The sequence below is a fragment of the Vanessa tameamea genome, chromosome 29 (assembly GCF_037043105.1).
Source record: "Vanessa tameamea isolate UH-Manoa-2023 chromosome 29, ilVanTame1 primary haplotype, whole genome shotgun sequence".
Lineage (NCBI taxonomy): Eukaryota > Metazoa > Arthropoda > Insecta > Lepidoptera > Nymphalidae > Vanessa > Vanessa tameamea.
This window is the reverse complement of record NC_087337.1, coordinates 1,240,964-1,268,114: the sequence shown is the minus strand read 5'-3', so window position 1 is coordinate 1,268,114 and position 27,151 is coordinate 1,240,964. Positions and strand designations below refer to the sequence as shown.

At 34.3% G+C, this 27,151-nt stretch overlaps 1 protein-coding gene across 2 annotated transcripts; it reads right to left on the bottom strand.

The window, feature by feature from the left end:
• Nucleotides 1–366: 366 nt before the first annotated feature.
• LOC113396152 (eukaryotic peptide chain release factor subunit 1) lies at nucleotides 367–26,835 on the bottom strand. Of its 2 annotated transcripts, none has more exons than XM_064219733.1 (9): nucleotides 26,351–26,835; nucleotides 23,352–23,527; nucleotides 20,136–20,374; nucleotides 18,227–18,457; nucleotides 16,856–17,011; nucleotides 16,432–16,532; nucleotides 15,553–15,646; nucleotides 14,961–15,108; nucleotides 367–517 (listed from the first exon to the last, which is right to left on the bottom strand). In XM_064219733.1, the coding sequence occupies exons 1-9, from the start codon at nucleotides 26,431–26,433 to the stop codon at nucleotides 432–434; spliced, it is 1,314 nt and encodes a 437-aa protein (XP_064075803.1). In that variant the 5' UTR covers nucleotides 26,434–26,835; the 3' UTR covers nucleotides 367–431. The 2 variants fall into 2 exon arrangements, with proteins under 2 accessions (XP_064075803.1, XP_064075804.1); XM_064219734.1 differs by lacking the exon at nucleotides 367–517 and adding an exon at nucleotides 11,304–11,440.
• Nucleotides 26,836–27,151: the final 316 nt, after the last annotated feature.

The following is a 27,151-nucleotide window of genomic DNA, read 5'->3' as shown; positions in this document are numbered from 1 at the left end:
CACGGTTTCTGTATTCGAATAGAGTAACTGTACCACAAACAGATCTCGACCAATGATATCGCGTCATTTCAAGGTCAAAGTTGTCTGTCTGTCTTCGCTCCTCGTGACTGACCTGACCGTGTTTTTACTCATGAAACTTTACTAGAAAATATTATTAAATCAATCAAATTATAATTACCAACAACTAGTTTATTGTGACCATTGTGTATTTTCCTCATTCCAACAAAAGTATGACTTATAAATAAATAAAAAAATAAACGAATAGAAATAAAATACGAAAAGTGCCGACTCCTTTAATACAATCACTTTGGAAGAGAACAGAGCACGAACAAAAAAAAAAAAAATTAACAATTTTTTTTTTAAATATTTAATTAACATATTTTTTTTTATTGCATAAGCTCGTTTACGGATCAGCCGGCGCCGGTTTGTTTCTAATAATCATCAACGTCGTACAAATTGTCTATCTCCTCGTCGTCCAGCTGCATCGATTGGAAGTCCACCTTGTAACGCAGCAGACCTGTAACATCACGGATTACGTCATTAGATATATAAATATTTATGTTACAAATGCAAAAGGACCTAACCGTCGATAATATCTGTTTGGCGTATTTACGTGTTAAGGTAGGCTTAGACGAGTGAGTGTGAATTATCATATAAGGAATTGCTGCATACATTATTTATCCCTCATTTTAAGCGCATAGCTCGTGTTAGGGGTGGGGACGAATATAGCCCAAGGGGTCAGGATCGATCCTGCGACTTTTTACATCGCTAGGCCTTTAAATCATCGCGCTATTGACGCTTCATGTATTTCTATGTTCGTCTAGTCTAAACCAACCTTTAAAAAAAAAAAACACTCGGTACGCGCGATAATAATTTCCTTCATTATATCAGAAAAAAAACGAGTCTTTTAATATTTCGACGTAATTCATACAATTTATTACATCCATAGCTCGGCACAGATTAACAAACAAAGATTATCGATACGATATAAATTGAAAAAAAAAAAAAAAAACGATTCGAAATCGATAATCGAGTTAAGATCTTCGATTATAATTTTGAAACTCGAGTACTCGACGTCGCTACTAATTAAGGCTAATTGATAAAAAAATAATAATAATATTTTCAATTATAATTTCACTGGAAATCCTTGAATCGTTTTGACAATAAAAAAAAAGATTAGTTTAACAAACAAAAAAAGCAATAAAAAAAAAAGACGCAAAATATCCAAAACGATTTTTTTTTATCATCGAATCCTTATATCTTGATAATTATAAAATTAAATGTATGTACGTATATATTTTCATAATAATATCAATGATTCGAGAACTCGGTGTTACCTTTTTTACGCCGAATTTTTATTTCTGATCTCTTTTTTAATAACCACTAATTTTATTATTTTGTATTCTTGGTATTATTTTTTTACTTTGTTTAAATAAACCTTTATCGTTATTTCGTATCGAATACTTTTTATTAAGGGCATTTGCTCCTTATCCGAATCACGTGTGTCAATCATAAAAAAAAAAAAAACAAAAATTTGCATTTCAAGGATATCGTTCGTGTCTTAAAACTAAATCGTTTTCATACAACGGCAACACTGTTATTACGAATTATTCTTATATATTTATTTTTTTAATTTATTCAACAATAATATGCACCGTTGTTTGTTAAGAACCGCAACACAAGCGAATACGATTTTTTTATATTACATTAGCGATAATTAGCAGTGCGAGTACATTGTCTACGGACAACAACGAACAGATACCATCAAGTACTACCATTAGAAAATTAAAATTACCATCATTCTAAAAAAATCAATGTTTATGTTTATACTAAACCAAAAAAAATTAAAAATATTTCATATCTATGAAACTACATAAATTAAATAAAAAAAAAAATCAAAGACTACAGATTCTTTAAAAATACACGGAACATGCTTGAAAACGCTAATAAAACACGAACAAAACTACGCTAGGCCGTATGACAAAAAAAAATAAAAAAAAAACAAAATGAACAATTAAAATGAAACAGAAATGATTGCTGTCTAAAGTTATACACACGACTTGAAAAATAGTCGACAAAATAATAAATACTAAATACACTGCAAGACTTGTAATTATAACAAAAAAGAAAAATTAATATACTCTATACAGTTGCATTTCTGACTTATATTGAAAAAAAAAGCTTAAAAACGTGGTAACTCAAAAATGGTTCACTTTTGTATCATTCGTATGGGGGTTTAAATTATCGCAAATAGTCATCCCTATCACTCCTCCTCACGGGAATACGTCGAATTACCAATAACCCTGTAAAAAGTTGAATAATATGTTTGTTCGAGCGCTCCAAATATCGGGATCTATTAGTTAAATTTGAACAAATATTCTTTGCTTCAGATAGTCCGTATATTGAGAAAGGAGACTATAAGATTTACGCAGCCACCCAGATACTTAAATTCGATGAATATATTTTCTTTTTACAAAACAGAGGAGCAAATGAGTAACCTGATGAGTAGCGGTCACTGGCGTTCACAGGCATTGGCGCTGTAAGTAATATTAACCAATCCTTACAACACCACCAACCTCGGGAACTAAGATGTTATGTGCGTGCGTCAAACCATTCATGTTTGGCAGTAGAACATGCGACCAGTGGATGCTACCCAGACAAAGGCTTGCACAAAGGTCAACCACCGAGCGCATATTATTTAAAAAAAACAAAACATTATTCTAACTAGAGAAACAAAAAGCACAAAGCTAAAAAGGACCATGCACAGGCAATGTTAGATTTACCTTATATCCCGGATACGCTTGGAAGAAAAATTTCATCGCTAGACTTTCAAAGTTAACCGTTCAATGTAACACGTATGAAATGAACTTAAATTTAAACGATAGTATTATATTAATTTATTGAATACAATTATAAAATCTGTTAGTGTTTGGAACGAAGTTCTTTTACACGGAGTCAACTGGCATAGATCGACACGGAGTCAACTGGCATAGATCGACACGTAAGGCGTTCTATACGTTAGTTCTTTTACAAGGCTTAAAGAGACTGGCAGAGACACGTAAGGATAAAGCGTCACGCCCCCTCCAGGCGGCCTCTCCCTCTTTTTCTCTTTCTCTATTCACTGTTTTGTATAACATTATTTATTAAACTCATAGTTTTAACTCACACGGATTTTTTTTTAATAACAATTATGTCATTGTCGTTTTAATTACTTTAGCGAAAGCAACTTCGTTCCAAGCGGGTATCCAAACAGCTCTTTTTTTAAAACAATTAATAAATAATCTCAAACAAATCATTAATAATATATTGAACTTGATAATTCTAAACTGAAGTTTGAAATGAATTGCTGACGGTACCATCCGGTAGCGGTTTTGACGTCTGTTAGTAGCGTTAGCAGCGAAACAATCTATGCAATTTATTTTTATGTTCATTAAGGTTAACATTTTTGATAAATGTGTCGATAAATACTCGTGCAATGTATTCGTGATCAGGATTATAACAACTGGTGTACCGTTAGAAAAATAAGACGTTAGTTATGAGTCTAATATACGTATGAGTATAATTTTGTATAATATTAGTAATTGCTTTATGCAGCTGAACTATATTTATAACAACAATCTTGTTTAAAAATATACTTTTTTTTGTTCTATGTGGGAAAACTGTTACTGGTCATTGTTTTGTTATCGCTACCTGATTTATTTTTCTATCGTATATTATTTTAGAACACATATTCTCCGTTCATCTTATTCACTGAAAGAAAGATACCAGGTTACGGTTTGTCTTTTTTTATCCAAATAAATATAATATTTATTTAATTACATTTATCCGATTGTTCTTCTGTCACGAAAGACTCATTGCAAAAAAAAATTAAGCATCGAATTGTTTTTATGACGCTTTTATATTTACGTTATATTTAGTTCGATGCTAAGTAGGGGTATATGTTAATGAAAAGGTTTGGGTAGAAATAAAAAAAAAAAAAATAAATAACCGCGATCAGATAGACAGCGATTTAAGAAACAAAAAAAATGGAAATAATCAACTCTTTTGATTGCATTGCTAACATTTTTTTTATATATCGGAAAAGCATACAATTTAAATACAATTACATTTCTATGATACCTAAAAACTATTAATTAATATTTCGTTTAAACTTATAGCTAAAATTTTAAAACATTAAAACTAAAAAAAAAAAAACTTAATTAATTTCCAATATCACTCGAAAACATAACGAATACGCCGGTTAGCGTAAAATAATTAAAAAAAAAAAAACACTCACATTTCACTCAATAACCGTGTATAATATCACTTGTTTGTTTTTTTTTTTTAAATCGTCTGGAAATATGAATATATCGATAGAGCACTTGAAAGACTGCGCAATTTAGTTCTCTACAACAATATATCTACTAATCAAATCCAGTTTAATTATTAAACATCAATCTGAATGGTCATTGGTTGGTGGCAAACGATGACGCAACGGACGACCAATGAGCGTTCAGTGTTTATTAGAACGCTAAAGAAACCGATGCTTAGTCTATAAAATTTATTATACAGTACGTTAAACAGTTCCTATAAGGCATTACAATATGGATACTAAATAAGTACCGACCGCATAACAATTTCCTTCTTTTTTTTTGCCCTTTATTTGACCCGACTGTCCTTGAAAGCGACATGGTTGGGTTGGGAGAGTATGAAGACTCAAGGCGAATGAACAATTTACTTATTTTTAATTAATTATGTAATGAGATTAATTTCTGTTCAAAAATATGCAACAAAACGGCGAAGCGGAGCGCAGAGCGTGTTTGCGCAGCTTCGAGCGAGTTCGCACGATTTCGCTCGCGTAAACTCGAGTAAGCGACAATGTTGTTAAACTAACCATTAGTTGCTTTTCACCAAATATGAAATGTTAGTGCCGCAGACTTAAGAATTAATTTTTAAGAAGAATATGAATATTCTAGAACATGTAATAAAGTTATTCGTTCCCATAGCTTAGTACATTTTGCGCAGTCCATCATTGTCTACGGAGACCGCGCACATAAGTCGCATTAAATTTACAACGAGAGCCATAGAGATCTCTATATTGCCAATGTCACCTGCCCTATAGTGCCAAGTTATTCGTAATAAAATCAGGGATCGTTGCCAAATACCATATGTATAATTAAACTTAAACAAAGGCACGAGAATTTATCGAAAATCTATCAGGTACCATTACGTTACGATAAAAGTTGTTATATATATATATATTTTTATTACTTTCAAAAATATATTATGACTTAAAATGATATGTCTATGTTTGAAGTACATATGCATGTGAAACTGCGTTTGAAACTGATTTAGAAATAACTGTCAATATTCTTTTTTTTTTTTTTCTATTATGTCAGTTTTTTCTCATTTTTAATTGACAATGAAATTTTTGTGACTTCCACCTGCATTTTATATATTACAGTTTAACATACTCGCTTATGCATAAGTACGTGTGTCTGTCTGTGGAATACGAAACAAACAAACGACATTTAATAATTGAAGTCTTCAAAGACATTTGTGTTTTAAACATATTACATATAATCAAATCCATGACAAGATGGGCGGAATCCGACTCGATGCGGAAGGTAGAGTACGTAGAGCTTTGGATCACCTTGGGAGAGGCCAACGTCCACGATTGACTGTCGTCGTCGTCTCTCTCTACGAGAAGGGATGATGAGATGATATGCGACTACCTTTAAACCATAACATTTCCAAGTGAATGGTCATTGGTCGGTAACATTTAATGACGCAACGGACAACCAATGAACTTTCTGCATTACCGTTCCGAGAAATTGACTTCACAAATACAATCAATTAATTTCTAATGTGACGAATCAAAAGCCTTAAAATTTTAGCTGTATTTTAAAATATATGATATGTCGATCGACCGGGCTATTCCGAGCCAACCATTGGCAGATACACGGAAATGGTTATTAAAAAGCACAATTTCGATTGGTTAATTTGATGCGACTTACGTGAGCGGTTTATGTATACATGTATATAATACTTACATTAATATAGACGTACTTTAGGTCTTAGAACATTTCATTAAGGCATATTTTTATTGCTTTTTATAATAACGTTAAATCATTTTTTTTTAATGAATTGGTTATTATGTATTATTATTATTTATATTGATAGGATACAAACAGATAACTTATTAATATGATTAAACTAAACGTACCATATATAAATATTGGCTGTTATTTGCCCATTCCGCTGGGAATTCAATAAAAGAAGGGGGAAAGGGAATCAAAATATCAATAGTCTATAAACATCCAGGGATCATTTGGTCATAGTCTCACATCGATACGTTATGTACTTTTCGATAAAAACATAATATATTAATAAACAGGAACACAGGAATAAACATCCATATCTAAATAAATCTACGTTTATATATTAAAACTGAAAGTTACATGTTTTTATTTTAATATAATTCACACAACAGATAAAAATGAAGCGTTTACTCGAGTATAACTTCGCGCGTAGTCGAGCAAACAAGTTTGCGCAATTACGAAAATACATTGCAAGATCGTAGCACGCAAAATTTAATTTCGATGCAATGCTAAATGATCTGAAATATAACTTTACGACAGTGAAACACACACACATAGTTTAAATTATATAAAAACTTCTGCGCAATGGTAATTAAACTGACAATTTAATTTCTCGACTGGCGAGTAACTTATAATGTACATGGAAACTTGAAAAAAATAATTGTTATGTATAAATTATATTAATTATTATATGCTATACATAATAAAACACACACGTATACATAATTGAAAGGTATATTCACTTAGACTAGATTGATCGCAGTTTCAATTAAAAAAGTACTAGTTTATTTCAACCGCGAAAGGAGTAAAGCTAAGTTATTTGACCTTGAAATGACGCGATTTCATTGGTCGAGATCTTGACCAATCGATTTGATTGGCGTTACGAATGTCGGAGAATTTGCTTTCGGAAATTCGGACGTAAAATTAAAGCGGATGTAAGCAGTTAAATACAATAGTGTTATATTATATATATATATGTAAATATAAATCTATGGTTTTTTATCTTTACTCCTTCCTAGATTGATGATATAAAGCCCTTACGACGTGACAATAATTACCTTTTATAATCTGTATACTATATTTATTTTGTGCGAACTAACTTCTTTAATACATATATTATTTTTATATTTATTTAATTTCACTAATACATTTTACAGTTTGGTTAATTCCTTATTGTATTTAATCCGCCGGGGCCTCCTAAATAGTCTACAATCATAACAATATTGGGGGCTATTCGAGTATTACGTAAGCACCAAAAGGGGCCTTTTGTTTTTGCTTATTTTTAATAACATGGTTGGATTTTATCTTCTACGTCAGTAATCTTTTCTTTTGCCATTTTACTAAATTTAATAATCCCGATTGGAATACATACTTACTTACTACCTTACTCGTCTATGCTCGAAAGCGAAAACTATGTTCAGGGATTCCCCGCAACAATTGATCATTGCTTACTAGCCTTCACGTGGTAAGCACTAACGTTAAGAACTTTTTTATATCCGCTGACAAGAGGGGGTCGTCTATAAAATTACTAAATCTGCTTAAGTAAGATATTAAAAGGCACCTTAAACTAGAATGAATCGATTTACAATATAAATATAAATTACATACGTCTAGTTCTCTAAGTCGTTGAACGAAACTACGGCCTTATGACATAATTTCGTTATATCTGGAGTAAATTGATTACTTTGATATTTTTCATATTTCAGTCTAATACTTGTTATATAGTAACCATACTGCGTTCTGCAATGGAAGCCTCGTCACTCCCAAAACATAACGACACTGAGTTTTGCTGTTTCGAAGTAGAATATATAAGGAGTAGATGGCACCTACCCTGATAGTTCATTTATCTCAAACATCACCATCTGTATCGGTCATGATTTGGTAACTAACTATTTTTAACTTTTATTTGTATATACTTGATGTTTTAATGTTTAAAATTCTTATGTAAATATTTTAAAGGTACCAATGTACCTATAGAAGCTCATTAAATTAAAATTTCGGACGAAAAAAATTTTTGTCTCTTGAAAAATAACGTGACGAGATCACGAGGCTTTTACTGAAGACGATATACAGTTCATACCACGGGTCGAACTCCAAAGCTACGAATTAATTGCACGTCATTGGTCAACGCGCTCGGCCACGGACAAGCGAAGCGAATGAAATGATCCGACCGGTGAAGGTCACGCGCATTGACCAATCAGCGCATCGCGGCAATTTCCTTTCGAACTCGTTCCGTGGAATGGACTTTAGTACAACATTTCGACTCCCGAACAAGAGGTACGGGGACCATTACATTAAGCTACGCTCAGATATACTAAAAATCGGTGTATTATATCGTACTTTATATACTAATCAAAGAACTTGATGCATTTATCTATAGATACTGGACGTAGTTATAGCAAAATATATTTAACAGTTCACACGAGAATATTAGTTTGCATAACTCCATTCAATTCTCAATCGATTTACAGACCAGACGTGACAATCGATTATTCGAATAGGATAACATTCGTACCGTTTACCTTTAAATATGTATATCTATATATTATAAGTATCGACATTAAAATTAGACTGATTTTTACTATTTTTAGTACATTTGGAGGCACTTTTATAATGAACATCGTTAATCAATTTACATATTAAGCGGAACACGATATAGTATTCTATAAAATACGTTATCTATTTTAAAAAAACAATAGTTTGTTTGTCCTCAAATCCCATAACTAACAAATATTATGTACGTCATAGCATATACGCTTGTCACGCAAATTCTATTGATACCAGTATTGTTTGATATAAGTTTTTCTTTTGATGATGATAAATTAGGCGTTAAAAATGGGCCATCTGATGATATGGTTCCCACCGCCCATGGACATTGGCGCTTTAAGTAATATTAACCATTCCTTACATCGCCAATACGCCTATGCCAAGCCTCGGGAACACACTGGCTCACTAACCTGTCAAACCGGAACACAGCAATGCCATGTATTGCTGCTTGGCGGCAGAATATCTGATGAGTGGGTGGTACCTACCCGGGTTTGCACAAAGCCCTACCACCGAGATCACTCTCCATCACACGATGTTATAGACAATCAGAGCGAATAATTCAGGCGTACGACCAACGGCTTTACGAGCTTTCCGGCGCACGGGTGTTTTAACACCGAATTGGGGGTAAAGTTAGTTACGTAATTGAATCGAAAATTGGGAGGCGATCTCTGACCTTGAATTTTCGTTGTCGCTTTTTTTTTAATATAAAAGATTTTTGAAATTGTCTTTTCACATAAAACATCGACAGATCAGGTACACCGGTTTTGGACTACCACACCAATGTTGTTAAAATTATCAGCCTTTAAATGGGCTGGGCTAAGGCCTCTCTCCCTTTGAGAAGGCTTGGGTCTTTTCCGCTCCAATGCGAGACGTTAGATATACATGCTGCATAATTTCATTGAAATTGGACACATGCAGGTTCCCTCACGATGTTTTCCTTCACCGAGCAAGAGCTTGAAAATTCAGTGCCTGGGTTTGGACGCGAAAATAATCGTTTAAGATGGACGCGTCCCTACTACTGGGCTATCTCGGCTCTTATTATAAGTACAAATGAATTTATATATACGTTTAGTATCAGTGATAGGTCTTCTCGTAATCATGAGGCCGTAGGCCGTGGCTCACGCTAACCTCACCTAAAATACAGCGTACTGACGTCACATCCTAATCCATTTACAATTCATTTAAATATTCGTTAGTTATGAGATGTATAATATATTCATATTTCCAGACACGATATAATTTTTAATATGTGTTATATGTTTACAATATTTTGACCACAGTCGTTTCATTTCATTTTATTAAGCCTATATGACGTTTATAATGATGGAATGATGCCTCGCTTTATATATTTTGATGTAAAACAGCCAGATAAAAAAAAACAATTCAACTCCCCCCCCCCCTAAATATTATTAATTAACTTGAAGGATCAACCAGCGTTACTAATCATGAATTTGGCATAGCTTCCTATTACAAGTAAAAAAAAAAAAACTCGGTGCAAATATCTACACTATTTTCGACTAGAAAAAAGAAACCGTCAAAATCCACCACACAAATTTTAAAACACTATCAATCAAAATTTAATCTAACGGAATTACATCTTCACTCATCACGAACTAGGAGAGTGGCTTTTTATTTATGGCCTCTATATGTTTAAAGGTAAACACTACTTTCTGAATCGCGCTTACGTTTCGTTTTAAACAAGTGTATATATAGCAAAATTTCCGTACAACTTTGTCGTTTTAATTACACCGGTAATGTAATAGCATGTCGATGTATGTACGTGCATCATTCCATCATTAATTCGTAACACTAAATTAACGCTCAAAGGAGCCGTGCGAATGCGATGGCACTATAGATTCATACGCGAGCGACAGAGACACGCGACGGGTCAACGTCCGAAATTATTCCTGATCCGCCAAGAACTATTGCGAAAGGCATTGTTGGTGGTTCGACGCGGAAATGATAGGGGGGATTAATGGGGTTTTCTTAATAAGAAATAGGGGGTTAGATAATTATTAGACGACAAAATCAAGGAGACGCCTCCGTGATGTTAGACGCATTATAACGGTAAATTTTTTTTTCAGGATAGATAAATATGATTATATATGATGATCAGTTAAATTATTGATGCAAAAGTTCCATCTCTGTAGAATCTACGTTACAACTTTAATTCCGCGTATTTGGGGCATCCCCCTTGTAGGGACAGAATGACACTTGAAATCCCCAGAACTTCTAACCCCCCCCCCCCCCCGAGGTAAAAATTTGGTGCAAGAGTGAAACGATTTTAGAATTCGAAAGAGGTTGTTAGTTACAGATTAAAAAACAAAAAAACAAATAAAAGATAGATAAATACGAGTTAGATATGAAAAGATGTTAGACGAAAGTGGGGGATGCGTACGGGCGGGTGGAAAGCCTAATTTTTTTTTGAATTCATTTATCGGACAATCTGCGCTATTACAAATGTATTAACAAAAACAGTTTTTAATATTAAAAACACACAAAACGAAAACTAAGTTAGTCACAAGAATAAAAAAAAAAACCCAACATTCTCTGTCGCTTCAGACAATTATCAAAAAAAAGAAAAAAAAAAAACCTTCAAAACACGTTGAAAAAAAAAAACCGTAACATTCCACCCGCCCGTAGGCCGCTCTAAGTAATCCCCGCTTAAATTATCCATACAAGCGTTTCGCTTAAAACTAGAGTGCATTTCGTTTAACGTATTTCGTAATCGTTCTAATAGTCGTCGAGGTCTACATCGTCCAGCGGTTCGTCCAGCTGAAGCGATTGAAAGTCCACTTTGTACCGCAATATACCTATCGGTTATATAATCGATTTTAATATATATATATATATATAAATATATTTCGATTAATCCAGCGGCGTCCGAGCAGCGGAGAAATGGGAGAAATAATAAATTAGTACAGTATAGAGTAAATCTATTGATTTAACGTGCTTTGGGATTTTATCGTTTGTAATTTCATTTTGGAACAACACTTGCCGATTTTGAATTAAATTTAAGTCGATTTCGATGGAAGGACAAGCAGATAACCGTGACCTTGAATTGACGCGACGTCATTGGTGGATATTTCATTATAAAATGTTATGTAATTAAATATGAGTACTAATAATTAATATATATACTACCTTTATTAAATTTGTAAAATTTATCATGAGATGGCAATTGATTGGCCGCCATTTTGGAATCAATGTCGTCACTAATATGACTTATATAATATGTATTTTGAATAACTGTTTATTTCAAACGCAATCAATTTAACCCTAAAAACATCTACACAAGACTTGCACGCTCCGTGTATTTACTTATTAAGAGCAGTTACGTGTTAAGTGAAACCTTAACGTAAACGTTAGAGAGCACATGTTGGCTTTTAATGACGTTTATTAATGTCCGAATGAACATCGATAAACGATCTCAATGGCAGGAGATAAATAACCAAATTTAACCTTGAATCGACGTGACATTCGAGACATCAATAATAATTATCTGCGGTATTGTGGATTCGTGACAAATAGATAGAGTAGATACAATTTCTTGTTGAATACTGTTGTTTAATCCCTATTTCCCTTGGTCAGGCTATAACTTTGGAAGGACTTTACCGATTTAATTTCTATCTTTTTTTTTAAGTATGCTATTAATTTGTAGAAGATTCTTACTATTGCAGTTGAAATGGGCTTTCTAATAATCTGTTGGCCAATATTTATAAAATATTACATCAAATTGGACGTATGCGAACCCAGGGCGTGTAACTAGTTGTAAATAGAGATATATTAATCAGGAACCGTTTCTAGTGCACAATACAACAGGGCTATTAGCAAATCGCATGAAATATGCACATCTGAGGTTTGTTTATCGTTCTGCCCCTCCTGCCACTGGAATATACTAGAATATATTGTTACATTACTGGTGTAACACAGTAACGTTAAACTTATGTAGTTATTTTCAGTATCGTTACGTAACGCAACTAAAAAAAGATTTCTAATTCAAACTTTTTCGTTTTTCTGCCTTTTCTTATTCATATTGTTTATGTATAGTTTTATAACGTAACGTTATAATACGTTATACACTTTAAATATACAATATTTTAAAAAAAACCGTCGTAATATCATTATATACAGTTAATTCATATAAACTAAATTAAAGTTTTATTATGCAAGGTCCTTGTAGGATATTGGGTCTTAGTAGCTTTTATATAGGGTTGAAATTAGCAATTATTTACTGGCAAGTGTGTCCAAAAATACATACAAAAATACAGATCCCAGAACACGTCTAGCTTACACCAAAAACATTATCATTACATATTATACAGAATATATCATCAATGTTTCTTTAAAATGACGAACATAATAATATACCATTTTTGTACGGACAATAGGAACATTTCTGAATCGCGCTATCGTTTGGTTCAAACAAATTGGATATAAGTTAAAACATTTTCAGTGAACTAAGACAGCGAGGTATAAAAAACATTCGCAATCAAAGTGCATTATAGAAGTGAATTCAATTTACTTAAAAAAATTCAAAAAATATATTAAAGAATATTATGTGGTAAAGTTTATTATATTATGTAGAATTGGTGAATAACTATGAGTTCACCCCCTGACTATATCTTCGTAAAAAAAACACAAACAGACAAAAGAACCACTGAGTGCGTATCGCTCGTCTTCTCAGCTTTGTTTCCTACAAACCGGTTGTGACATTTTATTTGACAATCAATAAGTATTTAAAGCCTTTACATTGCCTTCTCAAATGTCTATCCGTTCACACGTTAAACGCTAATATAAGCCGATGCCATGCAATTGTAACGGCACTGTATGGATTTTGATAAATAAAGACATCCAACATATTTAAAATGTAACTTAACACAAATTTACAACCTCAATTTTAGTGTATCAATGATATTACACATTAGAAAGTCAACAGGTATATCTCAGCGGTCAGATAACATTATAACTCTGTCTGTTTGTGTGTTGGTATCACGTCTAACATAGACATTGTAAATTGAAAACACTTCAAAAATCCCTTTAAAAACAAACACGCTACAGAAATGGTTATTTAGTGTTAATTATAAATTGATTCGTCCATTGCAAAAAAAAACATTGACGATACATTATTCAAACACATACCCACGATACAAAGAGTACAAGATTCGATTACCGCTGTAACATTTTGATATGATTTACAAATGTAACAAATACTAATATGTAATAAAGACGACGAGTTGGTTTGTTTGAACACTCTTACATCTACGACTACCAGTGGGATTAGCTAATCCTATTCCCGAAGTACTTCACGGGCTCTATAAAATCGCATAACCCCAATACCCCCCCCCCCATAAGCACATGAAGCTCAGTGAATATAGTAAGTGATAAAGTTGCTTATATATAAATGCACTTCAAGAATTATTTAAAACTTTAAATACATATTTTTTTATTTATAGGCAAACAACACATTTAGCCATTTGATGTTAAGTCCCAAACCACAGCCCATGTACATTACCTGTAAGAAATATTAAACATTTCTTACATAAGCAAAGCACAATCAACCACGGGAACTGAGATGATGTCTCTTAACCCTTAATAGCACTGACTTGTAACCTATAAACTGGAACACAACAATGTTTGGAGGTAGATTGGTATATGATATGGTGGTACCTACCCAGATTGGACTACAACTACAACTTCAAATCATATCAAATGTTTCAAAGCGGGAATTGAATCTGCACCCTTCAAAGCAGTGTTCAAAAGTAATATTATCAATCACATATAAGTCAACAGGTTTGACCGATACTATTATTTAAAAGTACTTTAAACTTGAGACATAGACCATATAGTCGGGTTAGTTTTATTTATTTACAAGCCAAATTAATCCCACTGAATTTCTTACCCTCTCAACCGACAAACAACATTTAATTACAGACTTTCATATTTCAAACTTAAACCTATTTTACACCATTATGGAATATATTTTCAAAGATCATTTTGTTTTATGAGAAATTTTTAGTTAGCCATTTATTGAACAATTACACAATCTATGTCACAAGTCAAAAGTACTATTGAATGTGTTGCCAGTCAAAAATAATTATATCAGCGAAAAGATCTGACTGCAACATATATATAGTTATTTACTAAATATATCATTATAGAATTATGATTAGTTCAGTAGTTATTATATCATAAAAATATAAAAAAATCCTTAATATTTGTACAGTTCGAAACTATACAATCCTTACGATCAACACAAACACTACCCTATAGTTGGGAGATATTATATTCTATATACGGGTTGTAAAATTAAATCGTTCAAATCCAACTTACCGCCAATTCCACCGAAACCTCGTACAAACTGACTGCCCTCCTGACTCTTGTCTGTTATGATCTCCAATGTCGCACCGAATGACTTGTAGTTGTTCGCGAGCCACTCCAGCAGCGGCTGACACTCCACCAGCTCCAGCTCCACCCCGGTCTGATTCACATGAATTTACATGTTAATACTTTTTAATAATATAAACTCTACTAATATTATAAAAACGAAAGCAATTCTCTTTGTCTGGTGCCCTTTCAAGGTCAAACCGATGAATCGAATTTGACACAACTTGGTATAAAGTAAGTTTGAACTGGATGTTGTTTTTACCGAACACGATTTTTGGGTGTTCGGTAAAAACTTTGGTTTGCTTGGAAAACGCAAGCACAGCCGCGGGCGACCAGATAGAAAGCGAAGAAGCGACTACCTCTGGACATCTGCAACGCAGGAGGACTTGCAAGTGTGATGCACTGCTGCTTTTTAAGCTTTTTTCGTACCAAGTTCATTCATCAAAAACCATGGAATATGTAAATCTACGGTTTATTTTTACATATTCCTTTTCCCATTGGAATAGCTCTGGATACGTTAAATTGAATTTAATCTCACCTCTTTATCGGTGAAATGTGACTTATCCTTCTCCTGCTCGGGCGTCAAATGCAGAATAGTTTCTTGGTTGGTAGCGTGTGATTTCAAAACGTATCTGAAACAGTACAGAGTAGAATAAAGTTTCGGTTATTGTTCACAGTAAAGAAAGGAAAGGGTCATTGAAGCTTTACTAAGGAAACACCAAGTTGACAGTTATTCGAGTATCTGCTAGGTCTCTGCGGGTATGTTGTTCCTCTGTCTGAACTCTCTCCGTTAATGTTGGATTTTACTTCCATCGGGTTAGGAGAGTTAGAGGAATAGAGTGTACCTGTGTCTGTCAATACATTCAAGCACTATATGGGACAAAATCAGTCAGATGGTTACTATTTTCACAATGAAATGATCAAATTAAGAAGCGCATGTTCTGAAACTTGTCAGGAGACAGGTTTTTTCCAAATAATTTGGACAATATCAAAACAACATTAACAAATTTGACAGCTAAGGCGTGCCCGACTCTCAGCGACATTCTTTTCTCCCAGCCTCGAAACTTTTTCGATGGCTAAGCTGACAAGACCGGAAAGAGTTCATACTAGAAACAACATTGTCAAAGCAAAATTCGCTTCCGAACTTTAAGGTTGCCTAGTTTTATATGCCAGTCACTCAACAAATAGCAGGGAAGATTACCCTATCGACCGAGTGAGCTCAGACCTCTAGGGATTCAAAATGGGGGTAAAAATGTGTCCATAGGAACTCGCAAAAACAAATGACCGAAATCTTAAATCTTTTATAAGGTAAAAAATTTAAAAGTCAATCCTAGGACGGACAAAGTTTGAAATTCGACCCTGATCAACAGACACCTATAACTCAAACAGAATGCAGGTAACTACGGTCACCGGTCACCTTTGGATATCGAGATTTTCCCAGCAGATGAGCGTCTCCACGGCACCCAGCTCGAGCGCCCGCAACGTGTCATCCACACCGAAGCAATACTTGCCAGTATCCTGAAACATAACAATATAATATTAAATGGCAATACCATCGTGTAACTTTGATCCTATTTGCTTTCATAATTTCCATCCTCGAGATGTCCAATCGTACAGGTAAGGAATCATAACAGTACCAAAATTAACTACCAATTAAGAATTTATTAAAATCTTAACTGTAGATTCGAATCCATGATTTCAGCCAAATAAGCTAGTCATGATACAAATGAAATATATATATATAATATTGGCAAAACACGTATACACCATACAATCAGATGGTCAGTCAGGTCATGGAAGTCAAATATGTGCCATCACTTCAATTGATAAGAGAGATATACCTGTGAGATCTCGTCAAAGTATCTCCCAATGAGTTTCTTCTCTTGGATGAACTTGACATTCTGCAACGATTCAGCAGCTAACTCTATAGCTTGGTTGAAACCATTCTCACCGCCATAGGATACATCCACCAGCTTGATGATTTTCGTTTGGAGACGCTGGAATATACGAGCAAAGATTCAACTATGACATACTTGATTAAGTAAAATATTTAACAATCACTTATACATTTCAATTCCCAAGTTAGCTGTTCCATGGTAGACGGTGGATATTGTATCGTCTTCAGGATTTTGTAGTTTGAACAATATAAAGCAGGGTCATTATGGAGCTGTTAACCGTAATCGAAACTGATAAAAAACATATTTATATATATTTTTGTTTTTGCATAGTATTTTTTATGATATGTGTATAGGCGGATGAGCAAATTGGCCACCTGATGGTATGTGGTCACCACCGCCCATAGAAAATGCTGTAAGAAATTTTAACCATTCCTTACATCACCAATGCGCCACCAGCCTTGAAACTAAGATATTATGTCTCTTGTGCCTGTAGTTACTCACACTTCAAACCGGAACACAACAATACTGAGTACTGCTGTTTGGCGGTAGAATATTTGATAGGTGTGTAACCTACCCAGATAGACTTGCACAAAGTCACTACCACCAAGAAAGTGTTACACTTAAAGGGAATAACTAACTAAATATGTTTTAAAGTTATTAGTTTTTTATTTCTCTGATTATACATAATACTAAATAAAGGACTATATATAGAGTCATATCTTGTAATTTTTTCTCTTACAATTTCTAAATAATGAAATATCCGTAACCGAAACTGTCCGAAACAAACGGATAATCCGTAATAATTTCGTATCCATAACCGTATCTGAAACCGGTACGATATTATTAATATATTATCCATATCCAGATGCGAAATGACATATCCATAACATCCCTGATGCCATCAAAATATATGCCTTTAGATACATTTTCATTACACTTGTTGTAAATAGCCGAGATGGCCCAGTGGTTAGAACGCGTGCATCTTAACCGATGATTTCGGGTTCAAACCCAGGCAGGCACCGCTGAATTTACATGCGCTTAATATGTTTATAATTCATCTCGTGCTCGGCGGTGAAGGAAAACATCGTGAGGAAACCTGCATGTATCTAATTTCAACGAAATTCTGCCACATGTGTATTTCACCGACCCGCATTGGAGCAGCGTGGTGGAATATGCTCCATACCTTCTCCTCAACGGGAGAGGAGGCCTTAGCCCAGCAGTGGGAAATTTACAGGCTGATTATGTTTTATTATTATGTTCTAAATAACGACCATTCGCGGACGAAGCTCAAAAGAAACATAACAAAGCACATACCGGGTCGAACATATCCGACTGACTCAGTTCAGTCTTGAAGTCTGCCGAACCGGCCAGGATGAGTCCGGCGACGTTCGGTCGGTCAGCGCTGATGAACAGCTGAGTGGCCACCTCGGCCACCTTTCGCACGTAGTTGTGACGTTTCTCCATACGCAGACGAGCGAAACGAAGAGCAGACTGACCACCACGACCGTGCTTCTTTGGCAGATCAACGGTGAACTTGTGGAGGACCTGGAATTAAGTTGTTTATTTATTTATTTAATGCATTTAAGTGTATTTTATTACGTAAGAATAATAAGAGGGGAAATAGACAACATTTGACAAATTGGAGCGATATAATTGGTCGAGAGCTTGATTAATCTGTGATATTCACTATGCATTTGCGGAAAAATGGCGTTTTGAACGCCGACGAAACTGTTATCCTTTCTCGTACGTTTGCTGCGCAAACACTGGTCACCACTACCATTGTCACTTTCACCCCCTACTATTTGTTTTATTTACACTCGAAACACGTAGTCCGGAGGTAGGAGGTAGTCCGATATGGACGCTTCTAATGCCGTCAACGTCTACCCGCAAACGTCAGTCTCGTGAACAAGACATTCGTAGATAACGTCGAAATATCGAGCTCCACCAAATAAAAACAAAAAACATGGTAAATATCCCGTTTCAAATACTGTTAGTAATAAAAATAACCATGTTAATTTAAAATCTTATAAAGTTTGTTTATCTTTATTCCTTCTTCCATTTGAATAGGCTATATATATACTTTAACATTATAAATTCGAAACTAACTCTGCCTGTTACCTCTACGCTTGAACCGATTAAATGAAATTAGTTACGGAAATAGTTTCGAGTCCCAGGGAACATGAGCTACTTTTTCAATTCGCCCCTAAAGGAGTAAAATGGGGGGGGGGGGTGACGGTTGGTATACTACAGCTATAGACATCGACATCGTGGTCGCTGAAACATTAAGCGTAGCCTACACAGATGGACCGACACACGTTTTTAACGTCGTTTAAAACATAGGGGACGCCTTACAATGTACGTAATTGATATATGGGGCAGGATAGCCGTCATCAGTATTTCCTTGATTTGGTACCGTCTTCCTAGGGACCCAAATAATACACAGCTAAGTAATTTTAGTGAATCGAGTACTAAGGCAGTAAATAAAAAACTATTATAGTTATGTGTACGTTACGTCGGTTATTCTCAGGTCAGAGTATTTTCTTCTCCGAACACGTCGTAGTATTTAATTTGACAATTAATCAGATGCTTCTGTATTGAAAATAGGAATTCGATTTGATTTGAGTTCATATCTTTACGATTAATATGTTATATAAACTAGTGAGTTTCTCTTGCCGGGACTCTCGGTAGAATCTACATTCAGGACCGGTGGTGGTTTTTTTTTTTTTATAGTATTTTAAAATCACGAATATTTTTTATTTCATAAATATTCGTTTATTCTCTTGCAGGTCATAAATTTTAATTGACAATGTATTTAATTTAATAAAAATAGCAAAAACTCAGTAATTTTCAATTTCTTCTCGATTTAAAAAATAATTATACATTTATGTATAAATAAATTCCGAACCAGTATAAGCCTCTAAAGGCTAGTGGCGATCATTATCTTTTTTTCGTTCGAAACCTGATACGTAACATTAAATAATATATTTAAAAAAAAAAAACAAAATCACTCGAAGGGATAACATTTAACATCACTATGAGGAACGGACGTAGCTGAACTCTAATATCTAAGTCATTTTAATTTTTTTATATATTTATACTGAGACACAATTATATTATTGAAGTGATTCCAATTTTAAAGTTCATCAGACATCTAGAAGATGGCGAAAATCCTGTTACATAAATGTTCGAGCTGATAAATTATAAAAAAAAATCTCAAACTCACCTCTCTGGTGTTACCCTGCAGTGTACCGAACAGGGCTCCGTTACCGTCCATCACGATGAAACCGAACTTATTGTCATCGGCGAGCAACGCCGTCAGGGCTTCCGTGTGGAACTTATTATCACAGAGATAGAGTGAAGTATTGATGGGTTTGAACGGTTCAAAATCGATGTTCACCTTCTTCTCCTTGCCCTCTTCGGTGACGATGGTACCGCAATAGATGACGAGGCCGTTCGGTGGTACTGTGGAAAGAAAATAAAAATAAAAATCGATCGTTTACTTATAGTTCGATTAAAATAAAAAAAATGTCCATATATGAATTGTTGTGACGCGCTAATCTCAGGTTAAACTAGTCTGATTTGAAAGAATATTTCACTTTTAGGTAACCGATTTATCAAGGAAAACTGGGGTGTATACAATCGCACTACGGACTAAAAGTATTATCAATGTACATAACTACCAAAAACAGGGGAAAAATATTCTTTTTGAGAGCTTCCGTTACGTGCGTTGCGCAAACGTTTAGTTCAACGAAGATCATGGATGACAGAATCTGTAATATAGCCGAGCGAAGTCGGGACGAGCAGCTTGTATCACACAATTCAACACAACACACGGGCAACAAGTTATACGACCAGTCAAGACAACTTACGAATCTCAAAATTGGTTTTATAACGTTCATTATGATGTAGATGATCAAAATCAAAATATACTTTACTCGAGTAGGCTTCTACGAGCACTTCTGAATCGTCATTTAACAAACTATTTAAAGTAAAGCTACCACCGGGTCGGAATGTAGATTCTACCGAGAATAACCGAGCTTGAAACTCATTAGTTACTATTTTTTCAACATTTGAAAATACAGTTATGTTAGTTAAATACAATTATATATGTATGCAACACATCCTGCCTGGAAATCAACGAGCGTTAACTCCACGCTTTTTTATCATCTGTATAATCTTATATCGAATAATACGCCTTCTTTACCAATGTATATTTAAAAATGATTTGAATTTATGAAACGACAAAAATCATTCAATATTGGTTTGCCTGTAAATTACTTGTTACGTTTTAACAGTAAGTAGTCGCGCTAACGGCCGGGTAGATAAAAGGACGATTAAAAAGAGCATACTATAAGCACGAGAGACAAGAAGAGATGTTGGAAGACAATAAACTTGGTGGTAGGGCTTCGTGCAAGCCCGTCTGGGTAGGTACCACCCACTCATCAGATATTCTACCGCCAAACAGCAGTACTAAGTATTGTTGTTCCCGTTTGAAGGGTGAGTGAGCCAGTGTAACTACAGGCACATGGGACGTAACATCTTAGTTCCCAAGGTCGGTGGCGCATTGGTGATGTAAGGAATGGCTAATATTTCTTACAGCGCCATTGTCTATTGGCGGTAGTGACCACTTACCAACAGGTGGCCCATTTGCTCGTCCGCCTACCGATATCATATATATAAAAAAAAAAAAATCCTCGTAACATTATCGGGCAACTCCTGACCAATGTCGCCCGGGGCGAAAATATCCATATTACGGAACTGACGAAGATTAACGTGCTTCATGAGGCACGGCATAAACACATCCAACATCCAGGGTGCCGCTACTGAGATTTTGTTAACAATGATCCGTTTCGTTATATGAACCTAAAACTTCGACGTCATCGAATATAAGCCAATAGACAAACGAGGTAAACTTTTTAATTACATCTTTTTTTTTTTATTTAATTTACAACATCATACAAAATTTTGGCGTTTTATATTTTATATTCTTACAAAACATCAGCAGTTCTTCGCTGGACTTCGAGCTTGTCGTCTTCTTGAAAGACGTGACACTGGCTTTTTTTTCTCATTTATATAAATAATATATAATAATATACATAAGGCATATATTTTTTTTTTTTTATTTACTTTACAACATCCACGGGCTCACAGTTGCCCGTGCCTTTTTTTACATTTTACTTTTATAAATTGTGGCGTTATTTTATATTTTTACTGAACATCAGCAGATCTTCGCTGGACTTCGACCTTGTCGTCTTCTTGGAAGACGTGGCCCACACTGACATTTTTATTTATTTATTTTTTTCAATTTAAAATAATATATAAATAGTCCATAATAAATAATATATGATAATATATAAAAATACCGTATATGGTGATTTTTTTTTTTATTTTTTAATCCTAATTACTGCAATCCAGCGGGCCCTGCTCCGTGCTCGATCAGAGAGAGCACAGCCTCGGCGACTTTTAATTACATCACGATCGCAGCACCGTCTTAACCATAACAGTCATAACCAACGACTGCTCAAAATAAAATAATTTAAGAATCCACTTACGGGGCGCCCTCATTTTTGCTACCCCTGCACATCGGATAAAGACGGGCCTGTCACGATTCGACACTAGCTACATGAATTATTATGTATTATTGCCTATATAGACGAAATAAATATACATAATTAAAAATTTATCTTCTTAAAAGTCTAACGACATTGAAATCTAATAACATTTTTTTTTTTTAATCTATTAGACGTAAATGTTGTTTACACATTTAAAGACGTATCACTTTGTATGTTACCCAAGTCAGATATTAATTTTAAGTGCTTAGTGATAAGTTAACGATGTAACTTTTCCAATAAATAAAAAAAAAAAATAATGTGCCACCTGACGTTAAGTGGTCATCACCGCCCATAGACATCGGCGCTGTTAATATTAACCATTCTTTACATCGCGAATGCGCCACCAACATTGGTAACTAAGATGTTATAACCCTTGTGCCTGTGTTGACCGACTCACTCGCCCTTCGAACTCGAACACAACGATTACGAGGGTTGCTGTTCGTGGGCAGAATACCTGATGAGCGTGAGGTACCTACCCAGGCTTGCACAAAGCCCTACCAAATTGTAGATTAAACGTCGCATAATAAACCTTATACCAGAAGATATATACGAATATTAATTGTAGCTACGCTTCCCAGTTCCGGCCGCTTTAAATTAAGACTATCGGACAAGCACCATTAACAAGTTGTTGTATGCAAATATCTATACTGATATTATATATGCTAAATAATCTCCGTCTGCCTGTTGTTCTTTCGCGTCCAAACCGCTGAACCATATAAAGCGAGCTTGAACTCAAAGGACACAAGTTACTTTTTTATACCGACCAACCCGTGAGAGACGAGCGACAAGTTTCACACAAGCCCTACCCCCCCCCCCCTTTCAATTACCTTTAGTGTACAATTTCAGTCGATGCTGTACCGACGTGATGGCCCCGAGCACGGAGAGGCGGTTCACTCGAGACTTGATGTTGGAAGCTGTACCGAATTCATCAGCCAACATCTTCGATACCCGAGAGATCTGATCCTTCGGTGGTATTATCAACGATATCATCGACGTACCATTCCTGCAATTAAAAAAAAAAAATCATTTTAGATTGACAAATGGACTTGTTGGTAAGTGATCACCACCGTCCATAGACATTGACGCTGTAAGAATAAAAACGACTCCTTAAATCACACCAATGCTTAATATTTCTTGCAGCGCCTTTGTCTATGGGCGGTGGTGACCACTTACCATCAGGTGGCCCATATGCTCGTCCGCCAACCAATGCCATAAAATAAAGTAAAAAAAAAAAAAAAATCACATTACTGAAAAATTTGATTAATTCGATAGAATTCACAGGAATATACTAACTGCTCGACTATTTGATTTACATTATACATTACTCTATCCCCTAGGGCTATAGCCTATAACATTGGTCAAGAACTAACAATTGCAAAAAGAAATTTTTCAAATCTTGTAATGAGATTATATTAACAAAGATGTATTATCCCACATATTGCAAGTTTCTAATCGTAACATACATTATTGTATAGGTATTAGTATTATGCTAAGTACTTATGCATTTCTGTATGGATATTATTATGTTCTATTTAATAAATTATGTGATTATAGATAAAGACTTTTGCTCACAACACAAAAGGCTTCAAAGGCACGGTATTCCCAACCTATTATATAGATTGAATATAGTGTGAGGATTCTGAGCACTGTGACCATCGGAGTTACTGATATATTAAGGAAAATCAGCCAAAGAAGTGGTCTATCATCATCATGACAGACAGCCATGCCACAGAATACACAAAAAAGTATATGTATGTAGAAATAGGCAAGGGCGAAATGGTTTAGAAGCTCTTTCTCAACAGACAACCATTAATTGAATTGATATACATTTTCAATACTGATTCATCGTCCATGAGAAGTATGGAAGATGAAGACATGCTGCGCCGACCCCAAGTAAAATTGGGATATGGGCAGGAGGATGATGATGATTGAGAATATGTATTTAGTGAGTATCCTTTGTTGGAGACTCGTAAATTAAACAAATAAATAAATCTGTGGCCACATTTTATTGATGAGTAAAAAACAACTAATACATAACAATAAAACAAAAAATTTAATACAATTTCAGAGTATATACTATTTTAATTAATTTAAATTTTTTAATGTAGAATACTGAAAAGTTATGAGGAAATCAGAAAATAAATTCATAGTAAGCATGCGTCGTTAAAAACAGGCAATTATTTAGAAAATATTGTGTCTACACTATTGACAGTTGAGGTGTTCTTTCATCCGGAGTCAATGTATTAATTCAAGTCATGTGATCTATCAAAATTCATTGACATCCTAGTTGAACCAGGATGTAAAATTTCAATTATGTAGGATAAAAACAAACTGACTAAGAAAGTGTCAGGGAAAGCTAAGAATATCAATTCTTGGATGGGAATGGATAAATTGTGTAGAGGACCGTCAGTATCCGGGAATCTTAAAGAAATACTTGGTAATAAGATTTGTGCAGGTCTTCATACAAAGGTATACATACCATACAATACCAATTATCAAGTATTCTACTCCCAAACAGCAATACGTAGTATTGTTGAATACCCGTTTGAAGAGTAATGAGCCAAGTATGTGCACGAGGGACATAACATCTTAGTTCCTAAGGACGGCAGTGCATTGGTCATGTAAGGAATGGTTAATGTTTCTTATAGTTCCAATGTCTGTGAATTTGTATCAGGCGGCTCACTTACTTACTATTAAAAGAACTTAACTTTAACTCAGAAATAAAACTATGTATCTTAGGATTTTTTAAATAATCGTAAACATTGTTATTTTCGATATCCCAATCCCAATAAAAAATTATCCAAAAGTGTCTATTTTTCCACCATGACGAGCAGTCTGTCAATGTTCATGTTGACAGATTAAAAAGATATTATAATGATTGATAAACAAAATGACAGACAGTTATCTGTAATATATAGGTAATAATAATTCATATAATATTTAATATTAAGTATTACATTCTTATTGAGTCTTACACTATTTAATTTAAAAAAAGAGAAATATAAAAAATATGCAATGGGTTCAAGAAGGACACACAAAACTATCGTAATAAGAACAAAACTGATCAAAGAAATGCTGGTGGCTGTGTCATATAAAAACAGAGGAAAATTAAGCGAGGTTATCACTGAATGGTATTCCACAGACAGAAAAGGGAACTGTGGTAGACTATACATGAGATGGAAAGATGAAATGAGGATATAACAGACTGTGGAAAGCCTGTGCTACAAGACACTGAGATTAGAGAGATTGATTAAGAAAAAAGGGCCTGAATATATTATTAATATAATGAAAAAAGGGTTTATTTTTACAATTTACTATTTACTCTGCAATAGAATATAAACATTCATCTTTAAATTGGTTTATATTTAACATAACACAACATATAGTAATCATCCATTTTAAATTACGTTTTTTTTTTAATTAGTGACTAGAGTAAAAATTGTAATGCCTAATAAAAATTAATCAACAAATACCGTATTGTCTTTTGTTCGACTGAACCAAACGTCAATAGAGTTCAAAGTAGTTCGCCTCTTAGCTGTCTAATCTTGGCTTAGCTGGCTATATATGCAGATATAGTCTTAACGTTTACATAAATTTAAATGTCGAATGCGAACAATGGAAGCGAAATTCGACAGTGCGCATTTTTCTAGCCATTGCGTTATTCTGAGGTTATTTAACGCGCATGCAACTTGCGCATGTCTCGATGTCTAATGACGCAGCCTTGTTGGCAATTTCGCCCAATCATGTGGCCAAAAAACTTCGCGCCTTACTAATACGAAACAAAAATGATACGAAAGTGTGAATAAATTACACAACAATAACTCACCCCCTCGCCATTTCCAAGCTCTTGATCAGCTTTTTGATCTTCCATATTTCGACATTGCGATCTGCTGACGACTCCTCAGACATTTTGGAACGGATAAACTTGACTTTTACAACAAAAAAAAGTTTACAAATAACAGTAAATAAACTGTTTAATATCTATAACACACCACTAAACTTTTCTAATAAAGAAAGCAAGGGAAAGGGAGCCCGGCTCTTGGTTCAAACTGCTCAAATCCAGATCGAACCGGACGGACGAGACACCTCGCGACTTCGTTCACACTTTCTAGTTCACATTTAACTTTACAACTCTAACTCGTACTTTTCTTCTTGTTCGGGGATTCTTGGATTTCTTCTTAATTCGGTTACCCCTAAGCATGTGTGATACAAAATTCAGACATTAGAAATTAAAAGAGATGACGTGAACGTAACTAAGCGATCGAACTAACGCCACCACTCGTAGTCGATCGAGGAAATGAAAGAAAAAAATTCAGTATTGCCATTAAAAATATACACCAAGTATTTATTGAAAATATAAGTTCAATTAATATTATTATAAAGGATAATTTAAATGCGGGTATGATAATATTTCAGCGTTTTATTGATTTAACTTTAAAATATATTGAAAATAATATTGTATATATTAATATTATAATATCCCACATTCCATAAATTATAACAGAAATACACGTTCCTATTAGAAATAGTTCTGTTTTATTAAAATGAAATATTTACGACTTTGTACGCTGAAATAGTTTATAATTTACGAAAGATAATATTGAATCTGAATAGTGTATCAAAATAA